Genomic DNA, 22,158 nt, shown 5'->3' on the forward strand with positions numbered 1-22,158 from the left:
CGCCCCAGCCCCATGCGGAGGTCTGGGTCCGGCCCCGTGTGTGAGGGGGGGGTGTCGCGGCGCTCCGCACCCCCTCGCTGAACACGCGTGGGGACACGGGGGGGGGGCAGTGCGCATGCGCAGGGCGCCAACGGCCGCGACCCCCCAACGGCCGCCGCCCCCCCTTTTCCGCTCCGCCGGCCGCTGCCGGACTCACGATGCGGTTCTGGTCGGTGACGAACTCGTCGATGTTCTCGAGGTAGAGCTCGTCCTCCATGACGGCGTCAGGAAGGGCCACTGCCGCGCCGTTTCCCGCCCAGATCAGCGCCGCCGCTGCCGGCCCGCCGCCATAGCAACACGACGGGACGCGGGCGGGCGCTACGGCGGCCGCGCGGGGACAAAAGGGAGCCGTTGGCTCCGCGCGGCGGCGGCCGCCGCCCGGGCCCCGCCCACCCGTTGCCGCTGCCCCTCCCCCACCCCCGTCAGGGCGGATTTGGGCAGCGAGCGGCCTTTTTGGATAGTTTTGTTCCTCCGAGCGGCAAATCCGCCCTCGGATCTCACTGAGCTGCCGGCTGCGGCCGCTTTCCGGGGCCACACACTGCCTGGATGGTTATTTTTCTTCCAGCAGTTAAAAATCCTCGTTTAATTTCGTTTTAAGCCCATTTTTGTGCGTGCGCGTGACAGGACAAAATGGCAACTCCCTCCCCAGGACGATTCATTTATATATTAAACCTTCATCAAGTCTCGCTCGATTCTTACTTCAAATTATCCTGTCCTTGGATTTCCGATAGGAAATGTCTTCTGAGCGTGGGGGCGACTTTTAGCAGCCGCTAAATGCCGGTCTCCGTTTTCCCTTTTTTCCAGGTAAAAAACACGGGAAGGCGCTGTTGGGAGACGTGGCCGCGCTGTCTGTTTGGGGAAGAGCTATTACAGCCTCTGGATGAGCCCCAGCCCCATTCCAGTAACATCCCATTTTTTTGATACAGCATCACCAGTACTTTAATTTAAAATGTCCAAAAGTGTACAAGGTGGTTTTGAGCTTTTTTTTTTTAACGCTTCCAATGTGGGGTTATACTAAATTTTATTCGCCGTGTTTCTTATTTACCCGTCCTGGTTTGCAGCGTGGCCCCACACTGTTCCCTTGTCACTGGAGACTTATTTTTTTTTATTTTTCATTTTACTGAGAGTTACGTCAATGCAATGCAAAAGAAATAAGTCTGTAGAGCCTAATATTGCCGTGACACCTGTTTCTGCAAGGGAACTGGTGCGTGTTTCCTCTGCCCTAACATTTTTGTGTGGGCCTCAGTGCTGAGCTGAAAATAGTGCTTTTATGGGTCAGAAAGGAGTTCCCCTCCGTCGCCGGGATCACTGAAACATTACCATTTTGAGTAAATTACGTTTTGAGTGAATTATGTGTTGTCTCAGGAAATTCAGGGCGCTCCAAATAGCGCTCTGTAGCTTACAGGACTGAACTGCTTGGCAGGAGACCCTGAGTGAAATTTGGGCCTGCGAGATCAGTGATTTGAACACGTCCATTTACTATGAAGAGCTGAAATGGAGGAAAAGTAGGGAGACAGACTCTGCTGGTTTGAAAAGGAAAGGTCACAGATTTAGCCTTAACATCTCCAAGGAATAATCTGTCTCTCGGTCCCCAAACTCATGACACCAGCTTTGGTGATGCTGCAAGTGTACATTTAATTAGTGACTACTGAGAAAGAACCTTTTACTCCCTGAAGTCGGAGGTTTTCTTTCTGATTTCAACAGGGGCAGGATGAAGGTCAAAATCATTATCCACGTACTGCTGTTTGTTATGAGAAAGCAGTGATTTTGTGCAGATTCTGGGACTTGCGGCTTATTCTTGTCAGTAAGTAGCATGACACGTCTCATGCTCTGCCCAGAGCTAGGAAGGAGTCATTATGCAATTTCATCTGATGAATCAAGTCCTTGAGCAAAAATGTTCCAGTCCAATGGAGCTTGAAACGCAGCAGCTGATAAACAAAGAAATAAAAATTACAACCTGCAACCAAAGCGCAGAACGGTGCAATATTAATGCCCCCCTTTTACATTTTTCTGATAGAGAAAGTAAATTAAATGATGACGTGATAAAGTAACTGCTAGAACCACTTAAGCTCCCAAAACAGCACCACAGAGATGGACATATGGAGGCTTGGGGTAAGTTATGAGATTTCCCTAAGGCTGTACATCAGATCAATAGTGGAAGGAGGACAAGAACCAACATTTGCCGACTCCATTTGTGAACTTTATGCCCTGAGTGCACTGATTCCCCTATAAATATCACAGTCATCAGCAGAGATCCAACGACTTTATAACATAATGGCAACCTACACGGCAGCTGAATGCTTGCGGGCCTCATACTCCAGCTGAGCTTACCAAAGAGGAATGCGATAACCTGGGATATTATTGGTGATCGCATCTCCCCTTGTGCTTCACCCTGGCAAATATTGCCACTTTTCAGATTGTACACACTAGACTCAGGGTATAAACCAGTTGCAGTTCTGTGATATCACTGTGGACAGCAGCAATCTCAGCTGTAAATTAATTAGGTACCTTCTCAGCCCTGGCGTTTGTGGAAGTCACAGTTTATCCTCTGAAAATCAGAGAACCACAGAATGGTTGGGGTTGGAAGGAACCTCTGGAGATCATCTAGTCCAACCCCCTGCTCAAGCAGGGTCACCTAGAGCACGCTGCACAGGAGCACATCCAGGTGGGTTTGAATATCTCCAGAGAAGGAGACTTTACAACCTGTCTGGGCAACATGTTCCAGTCCTCAGTCACCCTCATAGGAAAGTCTTTCGTCGTGTTCAGACGGACCTGCCTGTGTTTCAGTTTGTGCCCGTTGCCTCTTGTCCTGTCTCTGGGCACCACTGAGAAGAATCTGGCCCCATCCTCTTGACACCCTTCCTTAAGATATTTGTATACATTGATAAGATCCCCTCTCAGCCTTCTCTTCTCCAGACTGAACAGGTCCAGTTCTCTTTCTTTCCTCATAGGAGATATGCCCCAGTCCCTTCATCATCTTCATAGCCCTCCACTGGACTCTCTCCAGTAGCTCCCTGTCTCTCTTGTACTGGGGAGCCCAGAACCGGACACATTACTCCAGGTGTGGCCTCACCAGCACTGAGCACAGGGGCAGGATCACCTCCCTCGACCTGCTGGCAACGCTCTGCCTAATGCGCCCAGGACACCACTGGCCTTCTTGGCCACACGGGCACCTTGCTGGCTCGTGGTCACCTTGGTGTCCCCCAGCACCCCCAGGTCCTTCTCCGCAGAGCTGCTCTCCAGCAGGTCACCCCCAGCCTGTCCTGGTGCCTGGGGCTGTTCCTCCCCGGGGCAGGACCCTGCACTTGCCTTTGCTGAACTTCACGAGGTTCCTCTCTGCCCATCTCTCCAGCCTGTCCAGGTCCCTCCGAACGGCAGCACAGCCCTCCGGGGCATCACCACTCCTCCCAGTTTGGTGTCACCTGTGAACTTGCTGAGGGTGCATCTGCCCCAGCATCCAGGTCATGGATGAATAAGTTGAACAAGACTGGCCCCAGCGTTGACCCTGCCGTGCAGTCCTTGGGTCGCAGCGAATTCCCACAAGGAAAGCCGAGTGTGCGGCAGTGACCTCGGTAGCATGCACAGCCCCAGCATCAAGACCTGTAAAAACACAAAATGGCTTTTAAAACATCTCTGTGCAACTTTGATGCTCTCATCTGTCTTTCTGCATCATACATCTACCGAATGCTACACTGATCCTGGAAATAACGTATGGACACCGCAGACCGACAGCGGAGCTACACCGATGCTTATGGTGCGCAGTGAGTGCTCATGCATTAAAGTAGTGCTGTGTCACAACAAAATGGCCCAATAACTTGAATGAGGACTGAAGACCAGAATTTATCCTGCCTCCTTGCCCTGCATGATAACATTTGTTAAAACATCTTTCACAACTAAAATGCACTAAACAATTTTAAAAGAAGGAAAAATGGAAATGAGAAATATTATCCTCCTAATGCAACGAACGGCTGAGGAGCGTGCACCTAGGATTTGCCTGCAGAGGGCATTTCTTTCAACCTTAGATCCCTGTTTCGGGATTCACCCCTGAAGGTGTCAATTTTCCTCAATACCCAGAAAATTAACATAGGGCAACTGTCTCAAGATTTAGATATCTAAACTTCTACTTGCTTAAGGCAAGGCATATGACTCTTAATGCAAGAGCTAAAAATACTTCGGGAGCATTCTCTTAAAAGGTCGGACAACACTGGCTTTTGCATAGCATTTGAATACTCTTTCATATGAGGCCCTGACAGTATTTCACAAACACTAGCTTGGGGACACAAAGCAATAGATGAGTATTATCCCCATTTTAAAGATGAGGATACTGAGACACAGAGAGGTTGTGATTTGTCCAGGAATCCTTCAGTAATCCCAGGCGCAGAACGCAAATATCCCAACTCCCAAACTCTATTCTCAGCATTATACAAGATTATTTCAACCATCACTTGTTAATAACAAAATGACTTGTACTTACAGCTGCTCACAGCCAAAACGACCAGCGCCAGCAGACAGAAAGCCTGAGGACTCATCGTAATGGTCATTTCAAAATGCATTTGAGAAAACAAAAAAAATGGGCAGGATGTCTGGAAACGCATTACAGATAGTAGCTAGCAAACATGTGAGTTTGAGTGAAAGGAGTTCTCCTGAAGCTTTAATTAATACTATATGAGGGGGGACTTCCTTGAGCAGGCTGAAGGGAGGGATCCCAGTGTCAAAGCATAGTTAATTTAATCTCTCCAAAACTCATCTAGCTACCAGCACCTCTCTCATTTTGGAGCTTATCAGGGGACATCTATTAGAGGCTTCCGAAGATGCAGTGTTGGAGAGGAAATGCATCCCGTCTGAGTAAAAGTGGAGGATTTCAGTTGCAAAATGGAAGTCGTATGAGAGATACGTCAGTAGATACGGAGAGTCTGACCTTCCTCCTTTCTTACACCAGGACAAATTACAAATAACTAGGTAGAATAATGGGGTCCTTCCAGTAGGAAACCGGTCTGATGGGTGAGTTTCCCATAGTTTCCCTCCTTAAATATGCATAAACATGGCTGGAAGAGTTCGGATCAGGTGCTATCATAAAACCAACAGGAATGAATATGTTTACAGATTTGCAAGGGACAGAATCAGTACAAGAAAGGCCATAAACTAGATCAAAATTGGTGTCACAGGAGATAGCTACATTTGAGACATGCATTTGTTTGCACGGCTTAATAGTCTTTTCTGTGGCTGTAACACCGCTGAGGCCTAAAAGATGGTGTAGCTGCCCCATGAAAGAAGGAAGCCTGGGTGGGTAGGAGGGCTCTGCCAGGAGGACGTGTGGGACCTGGGTGCTGCCGGACTTGCAGCGAAGGTGAAATCCAACAAGCTGAGTACGAGGGCACCAAACAATCTGCACGTTCACAACCAAAAAAGGGTTGGAAAGGGTGAGGCAGCAGTAATACTGGGAAGAGAAAAGCATCTGAGAAGACACAGAGGTAGGTTTCAGGTGGATGAAGACTACAGGAGCTGGAAAGCGTCTCCCTTCCTGCAATCGGTGGAGCACAGCGTGCATTTGCTGGCAGTCACTTGCTGTCTATCTCAGCCAAACCACCCTCCTCGCACCACTGACAGTACTGGCAACTGTCCCCACCAGCTGTACGGAGAGCTTTAGACACCCAGCATATGTGCAGACACCTAAATTTAAGTGTCTTAATCTGGAGCTGGTTCCCATTTCACTCGCATGTTTTATGGTGCGTGACAGTATAGCAGTGTGCCTTCATAAAAGGAAATGTTGCATTGTTAATGGTTCAGAGAGCTTTTTTTTTATTTTTGTACCTGTGTTGATTTCCTTTTTAAAAAATAAATAGGTATATGCAAAGCTTAAGCACTGTAGAAGAAAAATGCATGTGTAAACAGCTGGGAATCTATCAGCAGTAAGTATAATCCCGGCTGAGCTGCCACCGGCTACATGTTATCGCATCTGAACAAAGCTGATTGACACGAACGTCTTCCCAAAGCATCATCAGGATTCCCCACGGCGAGTCACGTTAGTAGCTGGCATTTCTGACCTTGGCTTATCTACTGATACCCATATCTCATTCTGAAAATGTTTCCTGGGCTGCTTGTGTGGGAAAATTGATGGAACAGCTCCCCTATGGACACCTCTTCTAGACCTCTTTTCTTTTAAGATGATTAGTGTGCCTCAGCGTGGAGTATTTGTCATTTATTCAATAGCAGGATGGGCACAGGAGGAGCGGTGGCAAAGCAGCTTGTTTTGTAGCAGCTATTCGGATCAGTGTCCTTGTGCAGACAGGCAATTAAGGAAGATAAACAAGGGGAACAGCTAGGAAATAACGAGACTCCTCTAATGAGTAACTACTGATAAAACCATGATGGGAACGAGCAGAAAAGCATTTCCCCAAACACAGGGCAGCGAACAGCTACAGCGTCCCAGGAGCGAGCAGGGAAGGAGCCGTGCTCCCGCCTCTTCTGCGTGGGGAGCAAACGCTTCGGCGTCAGCTCAGCGCTGCTACGTGCAGGGTGAAAAAGCAGGGCCGCTCCCTCCCTCCACCCCGTGTTGTACCCTGCCAGAAGGATTTAGTAAGAAAATTTGGGGCCTCCGAGCCCCAAAGCTGAGCAGGGAGCTCCAGGAGAGCTACGGGGACTCTTCCACTTGTGAAAGCCGATGCTCCTGCCGCTGCACCAGCATGCTGAGCGGACACCCATATTCACTCGAATGCATCATTTTTTTACCTAGCAAAGGTCAGGGAAGGAAACCGCACACATTTACCAGGCCTTAAAACAACCTCACGCGATGCACGTGACCCCACAGCGTGCGAAAGTGCTGTTTCTGCAGCGGTCACAACAACCGCGCTCCTCCGCTGGCATCGTGTTTGTTTTTGCTGGTAATAAAATTGTATACATCCTCTTCCTCCTGCGGCCTCGTGCGCTTTCTCTCACACTCCTGTTCCTCCTTTCCTCCGTTTTATGGGGCTATTCTTGCATTGCGACATGTTGCTCCCGACTTGACATTTGTGCTTGGTTTACGGAAGGAGGGTGCGAGTCTTAATACATTACTCATCTTTTTCTTTTTTTTTTTAAAGGCCTCTTTTCGTCTTTTGTTTTTTCCTCCAAGTTTCCTGCTTTGAGGTTTCTGGATGGTTTCCTGACCTTGGTTAACATGCCCAGTTACTGTAAAATTTTACTTTTCACCTTCAGGGTTTTGCATAACTTGCGTCTCGCTATTGCCCATTAATTTTAGGGCAAGATGGAGTTTAAGTTCTTTTAACTGAGGATTTGTTCTCTTTTACAGAAAATGGCATGAGATCTCTCTCTGATCTCATTCATACCAGCTTTATGCTCTGAGGTAACTAAATGGGCATAAATTGAAATAAGAGAGGTTCGGACTGGATATTAGGAGAAATTTTGCTCCGTGAGCACAACCAAGCGTTGCAATAGGGGCTCAGAGAGGCTCAGAGCAATATCCACCCCGTGTCGCAGACGGTGAAAACACAAGGTCTGATCCCTGATGGCTGGAAGAAGTGGTTTTTCTGTGCTGGTGTCCAAAATAAAACCTTTTAGAAGAGACAGCTCAGACATAACTCACTTCTCTTGGGAGACTCATCCTTGAAAAACATCTCAACGGCAGTTATTTGGCAGCAAAATGAAATGACAGAGGGAACAGTTTTACCACACAAACTGCTACTTTTCACATTTCCTTGCATGGACCCCAAACAGAAGAGCTTCAAATCAAAGGCACCTCAAAATTAACATTGGGCAGACAGAAAACGGAGGAAGCCAAGACCAGAAATTCAGGTGTGAAGGACTTTGCTCGACTGCCCCTGATCATTGCCAGGTGCCATGAGTGCACGCTTGCATGTTTACACCATTAAGTCAGGCTTAACTTAACTGCTCCTGTCTTGCAGGTTGTGCTCGTCTGATTAATCCTGCTGACACACAAACATCAGCCGCCTGCGTTGCGCTGCCGAAGCGGCGTAACCTCGCGCAGCGTCCGCAGCGGGCGGCAGAGCTGGCCCGGCCCTGGCGCGACCACGGACCTGCAGCGTGACTTCCCTCTGCCCCTGTTTTCCCGCAGGTAAAACACATCCTGACCGCTCGGTGAAATATTTCGAGATCTATGGACCGTATGCACCCGTGCCACCGTTTTCTTCCTCCGTTGTGTTTCATCTAAAGTGCCAACTCCCCAAAATGTGTCTTCCAGGGGATCCTTCTTAAAAAAAACCATGAAAGGTTATTTATAACCAGGACCATTTTGGCAGGACAGGGTTAGGGACTGGCTGCGTTTGAAGCTGTGCAGGTTGATCGGGGGAAAGTGAGCTCGGGCAGGGGGGGGACTGGCAAATGGCCAGGGAAAAAACAGACAAGAGCATCTTCACTGGGTCGATGATGCCCAGAGCAGCGCGTCTGAGCAGCGTGTTGCATCTGGGCACCGCAAGCGGAAACAACTGAGCCACTCGCCACATCGACGTGTTTTGGAGTCAATGAATGGACCCCGGCTGGGGCAAATGGGATGGAGGAGGTGGCTTCCGAACTCCTTCCAGCCCTGCGCTAAGAAGGATCAGTTTTTCCCGCACTACTTGCTTGGAAAACCAGGGGTTTTGCTTAAAAGCTTGGGGACTTGCGGGGAGGGGACGACTGTACTCGGGGCTGGGGTTCAGCCCAGGCCCTGGCTTCGCCTCCTGGCTCTGCCCGTGACACAGGGACAACCATAACATCCCGGCATTGCCAAAGTCAACAGGAATTTGGTCATGGGCTTCACCGGAGTGACGCTTTAGCCCTGTGCGGAGATGTTGCTCCTCTCCAGGCCGCGGGCAGCCTTGCCAGGCACCTGCTCCGCAGCTCCCACCTTTGGCCTCTCCTCCCTTTCCTGCCATTAAACCGTGACTTACGTTAGCTTTAACGCTTCCCGAGGGGGTGATATCCTTCTGCCGGTGCCAAAAAAGCGGCTCTGCCGCAGCCAGACCGGGGAGCTGAGCTGCTCAGCGACCGTCCGCGGAGCGCTTCACGCTGCCCAAAGGAAAAGGCACTGCAGAAAGGCAAATTGCCCTGCAACGAAGAAAAAGCTACGCTATAGGAACCCTTAAAAATAACCAAGCCGTGCTACAGGCTCAAAACCGGAGCTGTTTCATGGCCCCCTTCCATAAAAGCTTCTCCACATCCTCCCCGCTTCAAAAGCAGGATATTGATGGTAAATACCCAGGCGATGCAACCGTGCTGAGTCCTGTCGTCCCATTTACGAGGATCCCAGAGCTCTTACACACGGTTTTCCTGAGCTTACGCAGGCACCGCCACCGCCAGCCAAAACGGAAGAGCATTGGCTTCGACGGCCGGCAAAAACTCGATGCTTAATCACAAAAAAAGGAAATCACTCGATCCGCACGCAATTCGGCACAACCCCAATCCCTGCTGCCGGGGCAGCACGCTGCCCCGGGACGATGCCGCGCCGGCGATGCGGAAATCGGCCGCGCGCGCTCAAATACGAGCTGGCACCGGAGGTTTTACGGCGTTTTCTTGCCAGGCGGTATTAGCTTTATAAACCGCTGTAACATTCCCTGCTTTTCATCGCGGAGCTGAGCAAACAAGGCAAAGTGCCTCTCCTCTCGCGCAAATACCCTTGCAGAAGAGCCGCGTGTTTCCTGCCGTTGTCAGGCGACGGCCGAATTGCCTGCGAACACAAAGGGCCGGCTGCCGGCGAGGCAGATCTGCGATAAAAACAGGACTTTATGAACATCGCTGATGGCTCTATAAACCTCGGATGCACCCAGCGTGCCTTTCCTACCCTCCATCTCCTCGATAACGCGGCGCTCTGGGAACCGAACTCGTCCGTTTGCTCGGGTTTTAATGGGTGACTCATTAGCAGCCTGGCGAGACTCGCGTATTTGCTGGGTTTGTAATAAAAAAAAAGTTGAGACGGGAATCCAATTGCAATTTCGTGACCTCGAGATGCCTCTGGCTCCCGGCAGCGTCCCCGTGTCCCTAATCCCCATCCCCAGGGCCCGTTCCCTGGCCCCCTGCCCCTAATCCCTTGTCTCCCTGCAGCCCCAGTCCCCTATCTCCAGGCTCCATCTCTGGGCTCTGATCTCCTGGCCCTAATCCCCCAGTCCCCAATCCCATCCCCCGCCCCTAATCCCATCCCCAAATCCTGTGTCCCAGCCCTGATCCCCCAAGCCCTGCTCCTCTGTCCCTAATCCCCCCGCCCCGGCCCCTATCCCTGGCCCTAATCCCTTGTTCCCGGCCCCGTTACTGCTCTCCTTCACCTGGCCCTAATCCCCCATTCCCAAATCCCGTGTCCTGGCCCTAAACTCCCGGGTCCAGGAACACAGCCCTAATCCCCCAGCCCCCAATCCCTCCTCCCCAGATCCCATGTCCTGGTACTAATCCCCCATGCCCCAACCCTGAGCGCCAGCCCCAATCCCCCTCCCCGGACCCTAATCCCCAGCCCCCAATCCCATGTACCGTCCCTAATCCACTCTCCCCCAGTCCCATCCTGTGCCCCCAATCCCCCAGCTCCCAGTCCCGTGTGCTGGGCCCTAATCCCCCTTTTCCCGAACCCCATCCCCTGCCCCTAATCCCCCAGCCCCCAATCCCACGTTCCAGCCCTAATACCCCCTCCCCCAGTCCCATCCCCTACCCCTAATCCCCCGGCCCCCCATCCTGTGTCCCAGCCCCAATCCCCCTTCCCCAAATCCCATGTCCTGGCCCCAATCCCTGGCCCCAATCCTGTGTGCCAGCCCCGATCCCCCCTCCCCCAATCCCATCCCAGGCCCCCAATCCCAACCCCTGCCACTAATCCCCCAGCCCCGATCCCATATCCCATCCCTAATCCCAGCTCCCCCAATCCCCTCCCCCATCCCTAATCTCCCAGCCCCCAATCCCATGTCCTGGCCCTAATGCCCCTTTCCCCAGTCCCATCCCCAGCCCCCAATCCCCCCTCCCCAAATCCTGTGTCCTGGCCCTAAACCCCCGGGGCCAGGCCCCATTCCTAACCCCTCGGCCCGCAACCCCACGTCCTGGGCCCAATCCCCCCTCCCCCAATCCTGTGTCCTAGCCCCAATCCCCCCCTCCCCTGCCCCTAATCCCCTGGCTGCCAATCCCATGTCCCATCCCTAATCTGCCCTCCCCCAATGCCATCCCCTGCCCCCAATCCCATGTCCCAGCACCAATCTCCCCTCCCCAAATCCCGTGTCTAGGCGCCATCCCTAATCCCCCACCCCCAATTGCAGCCCGGGCCCCCAATCCCCGGGCCCCCGATCCCGTGTCCTGGCTCTGGTCCCGCATTCCCATCCTGTGCCCCACCCCCTGGCCCCCAATCCCATCCTGGGCCCCCAATCCCGTGTCCCAGCCCCCAATCCCGTGTCCCAGCCCTAAGCCTCCATCCCCCCAATCCCATCCCCTGCCTCTAATCCCCCAGCCCCCAACTTCATGTCCCGACCTTAATCCCCCCTCCCCCACCCCATTCCGTACCCCTAATCCCCTGGCCCCCAATCCCATGTCCCAGCCCTAATCCCCCCTCCCCCAATCCCATCCCCTACACCTAATCCCCCAGCCCCCCATCCTGTGTCCCAGCCCCAATCCCCCTTCCCCAAATCCCATGTCCTGGCCCCAATCCCTGGCCCCAATCCCATGTGCCAGCCCCCATCCCCCCTCCCCCAATCCCATCCCAGGCCCCCAATCCCAACCCCTGCCACTAATCCCCCAGCCCCGATCCCATGTGCCGGCCCCAATCCCCCCTCCCGAAATCCTGTGTCCTGCCCCTAATTCCCTGGCCCCCAATCCTGTATGCTGGCCCCAATCCCATCCCAGCCCCCAATCCTGCGTCCTCGCCTCAATCCACCCTCCCCAAATACCCTGTGCCAGCCCCAATCCCCCGCCTCCGATCCCATCCCAGGCCCCCAATCCCATGACCCTGATCTCGTGTGCCGGCCCCAATCGCCCCATCCCATCCCGTGCCCCTAACTGCCCTCCCCAAATCCTGTGTCCTGGCCCTAGTCCCCCTTCCCCCAGTCCCATCCCCTGCCCCTAATCCCGCAGCCCCCAAGCCCATGTCCCAGCCCTAATCCCCAACCCCCAATCCTATCCTGGGTCCCCAATCCCCCTCCCCAAATCCCGTGTCTCGGCCCTAATCCCTGGCCCCGATCCCATGTGCTGTCCCTGATCCCCCTCCCCAAATCCCATCTCCTGGCCCTAATCCCCCCTCCCCCAATCCCATCCCAGGCCCCTAATCCCCCTCCCCCAATCCCGTATCCCAGCTCCAATCCCCCTCCCCCAATCCCGTGTGCTGGCCCCAATCCCATCCCGGCCCCCAATCCTGTGTGCTGGCCTCAATGTCCCGGCCCCGATCCCCAGCCCCCAATCCCATCCCCGGCCGCTAGTCCCCCTCCCCCAATCCCGTGTCCCAGTCCTAATCCCCGGCCCCGATCCCATGTCCCGGCCCCAATCCCCCCTCCCCCTCCCCCAATCCCGTGTCCCAGCCCCAATCCCCAGCCCCCAATCCCATCCTGAGCCCCTAATCCCCCTCCCCAAATCCTGTGTCCCGGCCCGAATCCCCAGCCCCGATCCCGTGTGCCAGCCTCAATCCCCCCTCCCCAAATCCCGTGTCCCGGCCCCAATCCCTGGCCCCCAATTCCATCCCAGGCCGCTAGTCCCCCTCCCCCAATCCTGTGTCCCAGTCCTAATCCCTGGCCCCAATCCCATGTCCTGGCCCCAATCCCCAGCTCCCGATCCCATCCCAGGCCCCTAATCCCCCTCCCCAAATCCCATGTCCCAGCCCCAATCCCCAGCCCCCAATCCCATCCCAGGTCCCTAGTTCCCCTCCCCCAATCCCGTGTCCCGGTCCTAATCCCTGGCCCTGATCCCATGTGCCGGCCTCAATCCCCCCTCCCCAAATCCCATGTCCCGGCCCCAATCCCTGGCCCCCAATCCCATCCCGGGCCCCTAATCCCCCTCCCCAAATCCCATGTCCTAGCCCCAATCCCTGGCCCCCAATCCCATGTCCTGGGTCCCCAACCCCCGTCCCCCAATCCCATGTCCCGGGTCCCCAATCCCCCTCCCCAAATCCCGTGTCCCGGCCCCAATCCCCAGCCCCCAATTCCATCCCGGGCCCCTAATCCCCCTCCCCAAATCCCGTGTCCCAGTCTTAATCCCCGGCCCCGATCCCATGTCCTGGCCTCAATCCCCCCTCCCCAAATCCCATGTCCTGGCCTCAATCCCCCCTCCCCCAATCCCATCTCCCGGGTCCCCAATCCCCCCCTCCCCAATCCCACGCCGGGCCCCGCTCCCGTGTGCCGGCCCGGAGCCCTAGGCCGCGCCGCCCGGGCCTGCGCGCAGCCGCGGCCCGACGCGACGCGACCCGAGAGCGGCAGCGGCCCGGAGCAGCGGCGGCGGCGGCGGCGGCTCGGCCCGGGGCGGCGGCGGGATGTCGGGGGCGGCGGTGCGGGTGCTGCGCCTGGGGCTGCGGCCCTACGGCGAGGCGGTGCGGGCGCAGCAGCGGTGCGCGGCGGCGGCGCGGGCGGGCGCGGCCGAGGCGCTGGTGCTGAGCGAGCCGGCGGCGCCCGTGTACGCGTGGGGGCTGCGCGGCGCCCCGGAGGCGGCGGCGGCGGCGCGGCTGCGGGCGCGGGGCGCGGCGCTGGCGGCGGCGCGGCGCGGGGGGCTGCTCACCTTCCACGGGCCCGGGCAGCTGCTGGCGCTGCCGGTGCTCGACCTGCGGCGCCGCCGCCTGCCGCTGCGCGCCTACGTGGCGGCGCTGGAGGCCGCCGCGCTGGGGCTCTGCCGCCGCCTCGGCCTCGCCGCCGCCCGCGCCCTGCCGCCGCCCTACACCGGCGTCTGGCTCGGCGACTGCAAGCTCTGCGCCATCGGTGAGCGCCGGGGGGGGGGGGGGGGGGGGCGGTCCTGCACTGGGGGGGGGGTTGCACCGGGAGGGGGGGGTTTGCACCGGGGGGGGCGGTCCTGCACCGGGGGGGGGGGGGGGATTGCACCGGGGAGGGGTCCTGCACCGGGGGGGGGGGGTTGCACCGGGGGGGGGGCGGTTTGCACCGGGGGGGGCGGTCCTGCACCGGGAGGGGGGGGGGGGATTGCACCGGGGAGGGGTCCTGCACCGGGAGGGGGGATTGCACCGGGAGGGGAGGGGGATTGCACCGGGAGGGAGGGATTATTGCACCGGGAGGGGGGGGGTTTGCACCGGGGAGGGGAGGGGGGTTGCACCGGGGGGGGGGGGGTTTGCACCGGGGGGGGCGGTCCTGCACCGGGAGGGGGGGGGGGGATTGCACCGGGGAGGGGTCCTGCACCGGGAGGGGGGATTGCACCGGGAGGGGAGGGGGATTGCACCGGGAGGGAGGGATTATTGCACCGGGAGGGGGGGGGTTTGCACCGGGGAGGGGAGGGGGGTTGCACCGGGGGGGGGGGGGTTTGCACCGGGGGGGGCGGTCCTGCACCGGGAGGGGGGGGGGGATTGCACCGGGGAGGGGTCCTGCACCGGGAGGGGGGATTGCACCGGGAGGGGGGGGGGGGATTGCAACGGGGAGGGGTCCTGCACCGGGAGGGGGGGATTGCAACGGGAGGGAGGGGGGTTTGCACCGGGGGGGGCGGTCCTGCGGGGGCGGTCCTGCACCGGGGGGGGCGGTCCTGCACCGGGGGGGGAGGGGGGATTGCACCGGGGGGGGGTCCTGCACCGGGAGGGGGGGGGATTGCACCGGGCGGGGTATTGCACCGGGGGGGGCGGTCCTGCACCGGGAGAGGGGGGGGATTGCACCGGGGGGGGAGGGGGGATTGCACCGGGGGGGGGTCCTGCACCGGGAGGGGGGGGGATTGCACCGGGGAGGGGGTTTGCACCGGGGGAGGGCGGTCCTGTACCGGGAGGGGGGGGGGGATTGCACCGGGGGGGGAGGGGGGATTGCACCGGGGGGGGGCGGTCCTGCACTGGGGGGGGGGTTGCACCGGGGGGGGAGGGGGGATTGCACCGGGGGGGGGCGGTCCTGCACCGGGGGGGGGGATTGCACCGGGAGGGGAGGGGGATTGCACCGGGAGGGAGGGATTATTGCACCGGGGGCGGGATTGCACCGGGGGGGGGGTCCTGCACCGGGGAGGGGGGGTTTGCACCGGGGAGGGGGGTTGCACCGGGGGGGGGGGGATTGCACCGGGGGGGGCCTGCACTGGGGGGGGGTCCCACCGGAGAGGGGAGAAATGCACCGGGGGGGGAGGGTTGTACCGGTAGGGTGGGAATTGCAAGGCGGGGAGGAGCATGCATGGAGGAGGAGGGGGGGAAATTGCACCGTGGGGGGGAATTACACGGGGGGGGGTATTGCACTGAGGGAGGGGGTATTGCACGGGGAGGGGGTATTGCACCTGGGGGGGGTAATAGCACCGGGGGGGGTATTGCACCGGGAGGGGGGCGTTTTGCACCGGGGGGGGGGAATTGCACTCGGGGGGGGGGGCTTTATTGCACCGGGGGGGGTATTGCACCGAGGGGATGGGGGTATTGCACTGAGGGAGGGGGGTATTGCACCGAGGGGGGTGGTTGAACCCGGGGGTGTTATTGCACCGGGGGGGGGGGGCTCACAGGGGGGGTTGCCCCCCAGGGCCCCACCACCCCCCAGGAGCCGCTGGGGGGGGGGGGGAGTCCCGGTGGGGGTCCGACGGGGGGGCCGTGCCGCAGGCGTGCACTGCGCCCAGCACATCACGTCGCACGGGCTGGCGCTCAACTGCTGCACGGACCTGGCCTGGTTCGAGCACATCGTGCCCTGCGGCCTGGAGGGCCGCGGCGTCACCTCGCTGAGCCGCGCGCTGGGCCGCCACGTGCCCGTCGACGCCGTCCTCGAGCCCTTCCTCGACGCCTTCCGCGAGGTCTTCGGCTGCGCCCTCGTCTTCGCCGAGGAGCCCCCGGCCGCCGGCGGCGACTGCGAAATAAAGACTGTTTAACGGGATGCGCTGCGGGAGCCCCGGAGTGGGTGCGGGACCCCCAGGGAGACGGCAGGACCCCCGGGAGGGTGCGGGACCCCCTGAGGCAGGAGCAGGACCCCCGGGGTGGGTGCGGGACCCTGGGGTGGGAGCAGGACCCCCTGGGCTGGGAGTGGGACCCCCAGGGCAGGTGTGGGACCCCTGGGGAGGGTGCGGGACCCCCTGAGGCAGGAGCAGGACCCCCGAGGAGGGTGCAGGACCCCCTGGGCTGGGAGTGGGACCCCCAGGGCAGGTGTGGGACCCCTGGGGAGGGTGTGGGACCCCTTGAAGCAGGAGCAGGACCCCCGAGGAGGGTGCAGGACCCCCTGGGTTGGGAGTGGGACCCTCCGGAGCGGATGTGGGACCCCCTGCGGGTGGGTGCAGGACCCGCGAGGAGTCAGCGGGACCCCACAGGGTGGGTGTGGGACCCCCAAGGAGGCTGTGGGACCCCTGAGGCAGGAGCAGGTGACTCAGGGGTGGGTGCGGGACCCCCCGTGGGTGGGTGTGGGACCCCCAAAGAGGCTGTGGGACCCCTGAGGCAGGAGCAGGTGACTCAGGGGTGGGTGCGGGACCCCCCGTGGGTGGGTGTGGGACCCCCAGGGAGGCGGTGGGACCCCGGGGTGGGTGTGGGACCGTCCATAGTGGGTGCAGGACCCCCTGGGGCAGATGTGGGACCACCAAGGAGGGTGCGGGACCCACCGCGGGTGGGTGTGGGACCCCCGGGGAGGCAGTGGGACTCTGGGGTGGGTGTGGGACCCTCCGGGGTGGGTGCAGGACCCCCGGGGAGGCAGCAGGACCCCCTGGGGCAGGAGCAGGACCCCCTGCGGGTGGGAGCGAGACCCCTTGGGGCAGGTGTGGGACCCTCCGGAGTGGGTGCGGGACCCTTGGGGAGGCAGTGGGACCCTGGGGTGGGTGCGGGACCCCCCTGGGGGCAGGAGCGGGACCCCCGGGGGTGGGTGCGGGACCCCCCGGGGGTAGGTGCAGGACCCTGGGGTGAGAGTGGGACCCCCGGGGTGGGTGCGGGACCCCCCCGGGGGCAGAAACGGGACCCCCCGGGGAAGATGCGGGACCCCCGGGGACAGTGCGGGACCCCCTGAGGCAGGAGCAGGACCCCCGGGGCGGGTGCGGGACCCCCGGGGCGGGTGCGGGACCCCCCCCCGGGGGGTGGGTGCGGGACCCCCCCGGGGCGGCGGCTCGGCTCGGCTGGGCTCGGCCCCGCGAAGGGGGAGGAGGCAGCGCGGCCCTGCCCCGCCGAGGGCCGAGCCGAGCCGAGCGGCGCGGCCGGCAGCCCCGGGCGCCCCGTCGCGATGCCCCAGTCGCGGCTCGGCCTGGCGCAGCGAGCGCCGCGGCGGCGGGTGAGCGGAGCCCCTTCCCCCTGCTGCGGCCCCCCCGGGACCCCCCGAGCCCCCCAGCGCCTCCCGGGCTGCCGGACTCCTCCTCCTCCTCCTCTTCCTCCTCCTCCTCGACGGTGAGGTCTGGTGCCCCGGGGTAGGGGGGGGAGCTGCGGTGGGGGGCAGAGCTGGTGGTCCCTGGCTGGGGGGGGACGGAGGCTGCCCCCATGTCGTCCTCCCCGTCCCAAGGGGAGGCTGCTGCTGGCTGACCCACGGCGAGCATCCCGTGGGGCAACTATCCCAACCGGGCGAGCATCCCACCGGGCGAGCATCCCGCTCCGCAGGGAGCATCCCACCGCCCACGCATCCCCCCGCATGAGCATCCCCCCAGCCGCGGGCTGCTGCCCTGCGTGGGGTGGCCCAGGTGCCACCAGCAAGCCCTTGGGGACACATATTGGGGCACGAGACCTCCGGGCCCAGCAGGACCCCCGGGGCCCCATTGCACCCTCGGCGGGAGGCGGCGGGGCTGGGATTCCCAGGAAAAGTCTCCGGGAGCAAATTTGGGTGGGTTTAACTCAGTTTAAGCTGCATCTTGCCGAGTGCCCGGCCATGGTGCCGGACCCCCCACCACCACAGGGCTGCCTGGGGACCCCAATATCTCAGGGGGCTTCATCTTCTCTGTGGTAGGACCAAAATCTGGGGTGGGGGCTGCTGCAATCCCCCTGCTCCCGGTGTTTTTTTGCACCGTGGAAGTGCTGGAAGGACCCATTTTGGGACCCCCCCGGCTGACTCTCCGCCGCCTCCCCGCAGGCTGGGCCACGCCATGGAGGGGGACAACAGGACGGCGACGTGGCACCGGGGGCTGCACGTGCTGCTGCGGGCCCTCAACCAGACGCTGCCCGGCACCGCGGGCTGCGGCCTCGAGTGCCCGGCGTCACACGGCACCGCCGCCGCCGCCCGCCCCGGCCGCCCGGGCCGCAACGACAACGCCTACATGTACATCCTCTTCGTCATGACGCTCTTCGCCGCCACGGTGGGCAGCCTCATCCTGGGCTACACCCGCTCGCGCAAGGTGGACAAGCGCAGCGATCCCTACCACGTCTACATCAAGAACCGCGTGTCCATGATCTGAGGGTTTCGGCACGGCACGGCGTCCCCGGCCCCGAGACCGCGCGGGACACGGTGCCCCGGGGGGTCCGGAGCAGCAGGATGCACCGATGCTCCGCTCGGGGCACCGAGGATGCCGTGGGCTCCGTGGTACCCGAGGGCCGCGCCGGGTCCGGCTTCCCTTGCCGGGAATTAAAGGAGGTGATGGTTCCCCACGGCTCGGCTCTGCTTCTTCCCCCAGCGGCAATGTCCTCGCCGGCCGGGGGGGTCCCGGCATCCCGGCGGCCCCCGGTGCCGTCGGAGCCTTTCCTGCTTCCTTCCTGCGGTGCTGCCGCTTTGCCCTTTTGTACCGCGGCGCTCCGGCGTTTCCCGCGGTGCCGGGAGGACGGGGAGGGCACGGCCCGGACCCGAGCGGAGGCGACGGGATTTTGGCGACGGGATTTTGGCGACGGGATTTTGGCGACGGGATTTTGGCGGTGGGATTTTGGCGATGGGATTTTTGGAGGAAGGGGAGGCCGCGGAGGCCCTCGGGGTGCCGTCCCCGTCCCCATCGTCCCCGTCGCGGCGCGGCGGCCGCCTCGAGAGGCTTCGCCCTGTTTGCCTTGCGGTCGCCGCGGTGGGAAAAGAAAACAAACCCCACTGGGAGCTTTATCTGCAAACAAGGCGGAGGAGCCGGGCCGGGCGCCGGTCCCCCCCGCCGAGCCGGGTGACAAGGTGCCAGTGCCACCTGGCGGCACCCGTGGCTTTTTGGGGGGGTTTCAGGGAAAAACTGGGCTGAGCACCGCGGTCCGACCGCATCCCGACTCCTCCGTCTGCATCGCTTGGACTCGTGCGATGGTTTTTTTATCCGCAACCAGCTACTGGGAGCTTTAAACCGGGTGGGAAAGGCGCCGGGGGATGGAGACGGGTGTGCGGCCGCTCGTCCTGGGAACCGTTTCGATACGGGGCGTTTCGATAAGAAACGCGCAAGGTTAAATCGCAGCGGCACCGTGGCTGATAAGCGGTGGGATCTGCAAGCAACGCGAGCCGGTGCCGGGAAGTATCGCGCTGCCGGAGCGATAGAGCGGGTCAGGGCTCGTGGGAAAGCGGTGCTGGCCCAGGGTGACGGTGCATGGCAGCCAGCCCTTGGGGGGGGGGGTCCCGGGAGGGAGCCCGCGGCAAACTGTGACTCCGGGGAGCTGTAAAAATAGGAGCGAGTCCCCTGCTCTGCAGCAGCAGGACCCAGGGGACAACAGGCCAGTCAGGCTCATCTCCATCCCTGGAAAGGTGATGGGACAGCTCACCCTGGATGTCATCTCTGAGCATGTGGAGGACAAGAAGGTGATCAGGAGCAGTCAGCATGGATTCACCAAGGGAAACCATGCTTGATGAACCTGATGGCCTTCTGCGATGGGATGACTGGCTGGGTAGATGAGGGGAGAGCGATGGATGTTGTCTACCTTGACTTCAGCAAGGCTTTTGACACCGTCTCCCATAGCATCCTCATAGGCGAGCTCAGGAAGTGCGGGATAGATGAGGGGACAGTGAGGTGGATAGAAAATTGCCTGAATGGCAGAGCTCAGAGGGCTGTGATCAGTGGCACAAAGTCTGGTTGCAGGCCTGGAGCTACTGGTGTCCCCCAGGGGTCTATACTGGGGCCAAAGCTACTCAACTTGTTCATCCATGACCTGGATGCTGGGGCAGATGCACCCTCAGCAAGTTCACAGGTGACACCAAACTGGGAGGAGTGGTGATGCCCCGGAGGGCTGTGCTGCCGTTCGGAGGGACCTGGACAGGCTGGAGAGATGGGCAGAGAGGAACCTCGTGAAGTTCAGCAAAGGCAAGTGCAGGGTCCTGCCCCGGGGAGGAACAGCCCCAGGCACCAGGACAGGCTGGGGGTGACCTGCTGGAGAGCAGCTCTGCGGAGAAGGACCTGGGGGTGCTGGTGGACACCAAGGTGACCACGAGCCAGCAAGGTGCCCGTGTGGCCAAGAAGGCCAGTGGTGTCCTGGGCGCATTAGGCAGAGCGTTGCCAGCAGGTCGAGGGAGGTGATCCTGCCCCTGTGCTCAGCCCTGGTGAGGCCACACCTGGAGTGCTGGGTCCAGTGCTGGGCTCCCCAGTACAAGAGAGACAGGGAGCTACTGGAGAGAGTCCAGTGGAGGGCTGCTAAGATGATGAAGGGACTGGAGCATCTCTGCTATGAGGAAAGGCTGGGAGAGCTGGGGCTGAGGTTGGATCTTATCAATGTGTTTAAGTATCTGAAGGAAGGGTGTCAAGAGGATGGGGCCAGACTCTTCTCAGTGGTGCCCAGCGACAGGACAAGAGGCAATGGGCACAAACTGAAACACAGGCAGGTCCGTCTGAACATGAGGAAAAACGTCTTTCCTGTGAGGATGACTGAGGACTGGGACACATTGCCCAGGCAGGTTGTGGAGTCTCCTTCTCTGGAGATACTCAAACCCTGCCTGGACACAATCCTGTGCAACGTGCTCTAGGTGACCCTGCTTGAGCAGGGGGGTTGGACTAGATGATCTCCAGAGGTTCCTTCCAACCTCAACCCTTCTGTGGTTCTGTGAGCGTCCCCTGCACCGCAGCGGTTGGACACCAGACGAACGTCCCCTGCACGGCAGTATTTGGACGCTGGCTGAGCACCCCTGCACCGCCGTGGAGGTTCCCCTGCACTCTCCCGGGGTGACTCTCCGCGGGCCGTGGCTGCTCGTTTCGTCGCAGCGCGGCGTGGCTGTTCAGCTTGGTGCATCAGTATCCCCGGGCAATGTTCACTTGCTAATTAAATGACTAGTAGTTATTAAGGGACCTGCCGAGCTCTCTTTGTGCATAATCAACCTTGCATAAATCTATCGGTAAAAGGTCCAAAGTGAGGGGTGGAAACACTGGGGTGGCCAAAAGCGGTCTGTACCTCAGTGGCAACCACTACCCACAAGAAACAGGACCCAGAGCCGTAACGGTGCTGGGCCAGGCCACGCGCAGCCCTCTGGAGCCGGCGTCCTATGGAAACACGAGCGGTTTTCAGCACTGACATTACTTATTTATTATCGCCCATCTTCCTCTGGAGCGAGAGCAGAGGTAACTCGATCAGCCCTGCTCAGGGACAGCAGCTCCGTCATTGCCTGTGTCGCCCTAAAGTGATTTTCTGGGGCGCGATGAGGAGCAGGCGACGCAGGTATCTCCGTCCGGGAGACGAGGAAGGGCCACCTGGGGCCAGCGCAGGTGAGGCAGGATAAGCACGTGCTGGTGATAAGCGATAAGGACCTTATCAGGAGGCTGGTCATAAAAATAACCCTTTGGACAGTGCAGCCACGGGTCAACTCAGTTCAGCTTGGCTCCCCTATATGTTCCTACGAGAAACTGCAGCGTTGGGTAGGAAAAAGCAAAGCTTCTCAATAAAGACCAAGGTACCATCAGGTAACCAGAAAACCCCAGACATCCAGGAGCTCAAGCACTCCTCCGTACCGAAGGTTTTCAGTGCAAATTTTCTCGGTCCCGGAGAATTTACCCCGTGCTTCAGGGCTGACGGAGGGGATAAAATGGGGTGGAAAGCATTTTGCCTGTTCCTCGCGCCCTTCTTGCTCTCCCATCGGGGGAAATGGGCCCATCACATCTCTTCTCCATGCACAGATGCAGCCAGGTGGTCAACTGCTCAGCAGAGCACGCGTGCGGGCTATTAATACCTAGCGGGAAGGATTAAAATCAACCAGGTCTGCGTTAAGGTTGCTGGTTTGTAAAGGACAGGCTTTGACGTGCGGCTGGCGTTGG

At 60.0% G+C, this 22,158-nt stretch overlaps 3 protein-coding genes and 1 long non-coding RNA gene across 10 annotated transcripts in view; 2 read left to right on the forward strand and 2 right to left on the reverse strand.

The window, feature by feature from the left end:
* Positions 1–397, reverse strand: part of POLD3 (DNA polymerase delta 3, accessory subunit) — a 29,161-nt gene extending 28,764 nt beyond the window's left edge. The window contains exon 1 of one of the 2 annotated variants that reach the window (XM_026111465.2): positions 197–397. In XM_026111465.2, the coding sequence (XP_025967250.2) occupies positions 197–256 (60 nt within the window). In that variant the 5' untranslated portion in view covers positions 257–397. The remainder of the gene's footprint in view (positions 1–196) is intronic. The other variant, XM_026111466.2, reaches the window with a different exon arrangement.
* Positions 398–1,649: 1,252 nt separating this feature from the next.
* Positions 1,650–13,832, reverse strand: LOC112990004 (uncharacterized). Of its 6 annotated transcripts, none has more exons than XR_010387345.1 (8): positions 13,693–13,832; positions 9,815–9,917; positions 9,648–9,737; positions 9,232–9,379; positions 8,925–9,081; positions 4,514–8,242; positions 3,349–3,639; positions 1,650–1,967 (listed from the first exon to the last, which is right to left on the reverse strand). It is a non-coding gene; the product is annotated as an uncharacterized LOC112990004 (long non-coding RNA). The 6 variants fall into 6 exon arrangements; XR_010387347.1 differs by having other exon boundaries at positions 4,514–8,245; XR_010387348.1 differs by having other exon boundaries at positions 9,648–9,754.
* On the forward strand, positions 13,304–15,953 carry LIPT2 (lipoyl(octanoyl) transferase 2). Its single transcript, XM_064505256.1, has 2 exons — positions 13,304–13,889; positions 15,686–15,953. Exons 1-2 carry the CDS (start codon positions 13,451–13,453, stop codon positions 15,946–15,948), a joined length of 702 nt encoding a protein of 233 aa, XP_064361326.1. The 5' UTR covers positions 13,304–13,450; the 3' UTR covers positions 15,949–15,953.
* KCNE3 (potassium voltage-gated channel subfamily E regulatory subunit 3) lies at positions 15,874–18,614 on the forward strand. Its single transcript, XM_064505257.1, has 3 exons — positions 15,874–15,977; positions 17,255–17,434; positions 18,108–18,614. Exons 2-3 carry the CDS (start codon positions 17,274–17,276, stop codon positions 18,427–18,429), a joined length of 483 nt encoding a protein of 160 aa, XP_064361327.1. The 5' UTR covers positions 15,874–15,977; positions 17,255–17,273; the 3' UTR covers positions 18,430–18,614.
* The last annotated feature ends 3,544 nt before the right edge of the window (positions 18,615–22,158 follow it).

The sequence above is a fragment of the Dromaius novaehollandiae genome, chromosome 1 (genome assembly GCF_036370855.1).
Source record: "Dromaius novaehollandiae isolate bDroNov1 chromosome 1, bDroNov1.hap1, whole genome shotgun sequence".
Taxonomy (NCBI): domain Eukaryota; kingdom Metazoa; phylum Chordata; class Aves; order Casuariiformes; family Dromaiidae; genus Dromaius; species Dromaius novaehollandiae.